At 51.9% G+C, this 4,889-nt stretch overlaps 1 protein-coding gene across 2 annotated transcripts; it reads left to right on the forward strand.

Moving 5' to 3' along the window:
* Positions 1 to 1,264: 1,264 nt before the first annotated feature.
* Positions 1,265 to 4,658, forward strand: LOC125544499 (E3 ubiquitin-protein ligase MBR1-like). Of its 2 annotated transcripts, XM_048708212.1 has the most exons (5): positions 1,277 to 1,930; positions 2,348 to 2,533; positions 3,910 to 4,005; positions 4,086 to 4,229; positions 4,321 to 4,658. In XM_048708212.1, the coding sequence occupies exons 1-5, from the start codon at positions 1,448 to 1,450 to the stop codon at positions 4,450 to 4,452; spliced, it is 1,041 nt and encodes a 346-aa protein (XP_048564169.1). In that variant the 5' UTR covers positions 1,277 to 1,447; the 3' UTR covers positions 4,453 to 4,658. The 2 variants fall into 2 exon arrangements, with proteins under 2 accessions (XP_048564170.1, XP_048564169.1); XM_048708213.1 differs by lacking the exon at positions 2,348 to 2,533 and having other exon boundaries at positions 1,265 to 1,930.
* Positions 4,659 to 4,889: the final 231 nt, after the last annotated feature.

Genomic DNA, 4,889 nt, shown 5'->3' on the forward strand with positions numbered 1-4,889 from the left:
CCCGCTTTTGCAGAGGCAGAGGCTATTCTTTTCTTCCTGCTGAAACTCCAGTTCCAGGCATCATGGCCAGCCGACGAGCTTGCTGCCAGACATGAGGAAGACATATCATGGGAAACAGGCACAGGCGATTATTTAGACGAGGTTAGAATAGTGTTTAATTGAAATATGTCAAAGATGTAATGAATGTGCTCCAGTTTAGATGAAAATCATTCGGTTTTGTGTAAAAATTATCTAAGTCTGAATAAAACTTGTCCAATTTATTTAAATTTGCATCGAATGTGATCAAACATTTGCGGCTAGTTTTGAATGACAGGCTTCCGTATCAGTGTCCGGACCCATGTCGACACCTTTCCCACGATGACGTTCGGTCATATTTCATGGTACTCCTCGGCCAACTTGTCAATCTTGTCCCCCATGGTGCCCATCTGCTGCTGGACGCCCTCCTCCTTCATGCCACTGTTTCTTTCCTCCATGGCGCCCATCTTCTTCTCCATGGCGCCCATCTGCTGCTGGACGCCCTCCTCCATTCCTATCTGCTACTGGACGACCTGATCCTCCATGACGCCCATCTGCTGCTGGACGCCCTCCTCCATTCCTATCTGCTGCTGGACGATCTGATCCTCCATGACGCCCATCTTCTTCTCCATGGCGCCCTTCCCCTTGATGCAGATCTTCTCCGTGGCGCCGGTCTCCGGCTCAGCTTCCATGGCGCCCGCATCCTCCCTCATCTCCATGGAACCAATCTGGAAACATTCTCCTTTCATGTTGAACAACCTGTTTTTTTTCTCTCCTACCCCGCTCAACCTTTTGCCATGGCTTATAAAAGGATGGAAAGAACATTATCCACAGCGTGCAGATTTTGTTTCACACTTGAGAAAGGAAAAACGGGAGGGGGAGGGGTTTCCATGGGGGAGAACGAGGGAATCGAGGAGGAAGAGAACGCTCGTGAACAAGGCTAGGAGAGGTTCGAAGAGAATTTAATGTTCCACGCATAAAGGTTTTGGGAAAATCTGGTTTTCATAAGGTGACTTAAGCACATGAACGGAGGATGTAAGTGAAACATGTTTCATGCCACATTTGTTTAAGCAGCCCTACACCATGTGTAGTGGCATTATTTGACCGTTCCGGAGCTCGGAACTCACCAAACCACCAACAAGTCAAGAACATCCGTCCCCTTGAATCCAGGGCCACGCCGATTCCGGGACAAGAATTTACCACCTCACGTCGCATTTCCTTTTCTCCTCGTGCTCGCTCGCTCGCCCGCTCGGCCCCTCAAGTATACACTTGTCTAGCCTTCCACACGCTAGACAACAAACGCGAACCCGCGCCTCCCCCTCTGCTCTGCCTGCGCCCGCCCGCCCGCTCACAGGCGCTGCCAGGCAGTGCCATTACTGCCCCCACCCGTCTCTCCGGGCCCGAGCACGCCAGGGACACCGGATTCCTCGTCATGGCCGGTGACCGCCGCGGCGGCTCGCCCACGGCGGAGCGCCGGCGGGGGATCCGGCGCCTCCTGCTGCCCCGCGGGGAGGCCTCCTCCTCCTCGTCGTCCTCGGTGCCGTTGCCTCCCCCGGCCGCGGCCGAGGTAGGGCGGAGGAAGGGCTTCGCCGCCGCGGCGCTGCGCGGGCTGGGCTGCACGTCGGCCGCGGCCTCGCAGGCGTACGCGCCAGGGGCGGGCTCCGCGGCTGCGGCGGCCGTGCGGTCCTCGGCCGACTGGCACGGGCGAAGGAAGAAAGGGAAGGACAAGAGGAAGGAGAGGGGAGGGGGAGGGGGAGGTGGAGGCGGCCTTGTGGGCGGAGGGATCGGCGGCGACGTGTGGTGCGCCCCGGGGATACCGTTCGCCGCGGAGGCGTCGTCCGTGGACTGCGTGGTGGCGCGCCACCAGATGCTGGGGAGGGGCCGCGGCGGCGACGCCGAGAGGCCGCACAGAGAGGTGAGTGGCAGATGCTTCCTGGCTTGTTTGGATCTGCTCGCGCTCACGGCTTGTCCATTTCGCAGGATTGCTTGTTGTTCTTGCTGGTTAGTTATTCTCAGTTTTCTTAGCACCATTTCTCATGTGTGTCTGTTTTTGTGCTTTTTTTGAACTCGTTTTTTGTCTGTTGCTGAAAAGAAAGCGTGTGTTCTCCTCCAAGCATTCAGATTTTCTGGTGGCTGTTCTGCTCCGAAATCTTCCATTTCAATTTCACATTTGCGCCCTTAAATGCAATGTTCTGTTTAAGCATCTGAAACAGTGCTCCACGACCACGTTTGATGCCACCGAATTCTCCGTATGCAAGTGGGATGAATGAATCTCTCGCCATGTTCTGCCAGCCAGCTGACGCTGCGTTTCTCATGTGACATCCATCCACAGCGGCCCTGCCTGTCCCGGAGGGCGAGCATGCAGGAGCAGATGTCCTCGTCCTTCATGGAGTCGCCGCCGCCGCCGCCGCCGCTGCATCACTTGGACGGCCCCTTCTTCGGCGCCGACCTGCTCCCCTCCGCGCGCCTCCGCCGGATGCGCGGCTACCGCCCCTCCCCCGGCGGCCTCGAAGAAGAGGTACGATACAGCACACCAGCCTCAGCACCAGTACTAAATACAGCACACCAGCCTCAGTACCAGTATCGCCTTGCGTTTGCTTGCACGCTTGACCCGCATCTAATGCCTTCCCCGCCTCGGCGTCCAGCGGTCGGTGCGCGATTACGTTGCCATAAGATTCCCGTGCGTATGATAATGCTACTACTAGTCTAGCCAGGGTTGTCATTGTGTGTGATCTGACAATGTTCGTGCCTGTAACCCCTGGGCGTTGGAGGTGGTTGACTTGCTTCTTTCGTGCGCTAAACGTGACGTGAGACCGTGGCCTTCTCGTTGGTTAACTAACGAACCCATGATTAAGCGGCTCCGGCCACGGAGCTCCGCTGCGCTGTGTGGCCATGGAGAGAGACCTGTCGACCATGGCATGCAGATGCAGACTACCAAGTGCAAATGCTAGAGACACACTTGCGCTCAACCATGGCCACGCTGATGATGGTGACATGGTCGGTCAAATGGTGTTCAAACTATGCTGTTTCGGAACTCTGGGGAAGGGGCGTGGTGGATGTGGAACACCTGAGCATGACAACCCATAATGTGACTTTATTTTCATTCATTCTCTTTTCGGCATGCTGTTCTAGCGGATCGTACAGTAGGTGGGGAATGGGGATGGGCATTCTGGTGGGTGAATGATGGCTTTCAGACTTTGCCTCGGCGGTGCCCAGCTCGTCTGCCTGACTCGACTGGTCTTTTGCTGCTCAGGGGGGCCGGGCACCCTCATGATTTGCCTGTTGCTTCAGTCATAATCAGATCTCATGTTGTGGCCATTCCTTGTGTATTTCGTGATCACCTGGCTGGTGAGGGCTCTTATCTTATTGTTGGATGTGAAGATCCACCGGCGTTTCTTGTCCCTGTAGGCAACTATCAAAGATACGCAGAATGCAGAAAGTGGGTGGGGCAATTTAACATGCTTAGGGCAGGTGACATTTCCTAATTGGTTGGTTGGAGGAAACCTCTTTCTTGGTCTTGCCACTGACCCATGGGTCTAAGCGTGATACTAACTGAGAAATGAGCTACCCATTTGCATGCTACCTGAAGTATAACCTTTATAACCTTGTTGCATGTATTTTGGAGAGAAAATCGTAGAAAAATACACGATAAAGATAAAAGTATGAAATAATCGACATGTTATCCATGGGCCTGAAAGTACCAATTTGTAGTAAGCCATATCATGTTGATAATGCTCACTTCTTTATTCTTTCATGCTTGTTACCATAAATTGAACATTTTTAATGGAAGCATGCCCATCATCTAAGGTCATGGGTGTGCAGTGATTTCTGTCTAATGAAATGCAAGCAGGCTATGTCAGTTTCGAATGCTTACCTTTCTCATATGTATGGCAGATCATGATGTTTCAGACAAGAGTGTTGTTGGGAGGAATGAATGTGTATGATCGGTACCAGGATTGGCGCCTCGATGTCGACAACATGACTTATGAGGTCTGTCTTCCTCCCCCCCTCCCGTGTTCTGTAACAACACTTGGCATCATCATCGTGATGAACCAACTTCGTCTTAACAGGAGTTGCTTGAGCTTGGAGAAAGAATAGGACATGTCAACACAGGGCTACGCGAGGATGAGATAGTTCGCAACCTTAGGAAGGTCAAGCCTGATTCGTCATTCCAGTTTCCGACGGAAGTGGAGAAGAAATGCAGTATTTGTCAAGTACGCTCTCGCAGTTCCCGCTGCTTCTCTTTATATACATCGTTTGTGCAAGTGTTTAAACCGGGTCTGTCTATTCTGATGGATGTTGCAGGAAGAGTTTGAAGCAAATGACGAGATGGGGAGGCTGGGCTGCGGCCACAGCTACCATGTTTACTGCATCAAGCAGTGGCTTTCTCAGAAGAACGTTTGCCCGGTTTGCAAGACCGCTGTCACCAAGACTTGAACAAGTCCCGACCCCGGGCTACACCTATTGTGTACCTGGGTGGACCTAAAATGAAAAGTTTCACTTTGTTGCGTCTTGTACAGTCCGTTACATGTATTATTATTGTCTAAACACATCGTCCATTCTTTTGCATTTCCAGATAGAAATGCCATATTGCGGCCATCTTTTATCAAACATATGGGTTCTGATGCGCTCCTTTAAGATGATGATGTGATGTCCAAGCGTTTTGCAGAACAGACCTAGGCTCAGGTTGCTGAATTGTGCTGTAGTGCTTATTTTTATACTAATTTGTAGTGAAAAATTAGCCACAAAAGCAGACAAAGCGGATCAAGCAAACACTGAAAATAGATAACGGGTTTCTAATCCACTGAATTTTATTAAACTTCTTGGGCTATCTACAAGCAATAGCGAAATATTATTTCCTCTCTTGCATGAAT

Source organism: Triticum urartu, chromosome 3 (assembly GCF_003073215.2).
Source record: "Triticum urartu cultivar G1812 chromosome 3, Tu2.1, whole genome shotgun sequence".
Lineage (NCBI taxonomy): Eukaryota > Viridiplantae > Streptophyta > Magnoliopsida > Poales > Poaceae > Triticum > Triticum urartu.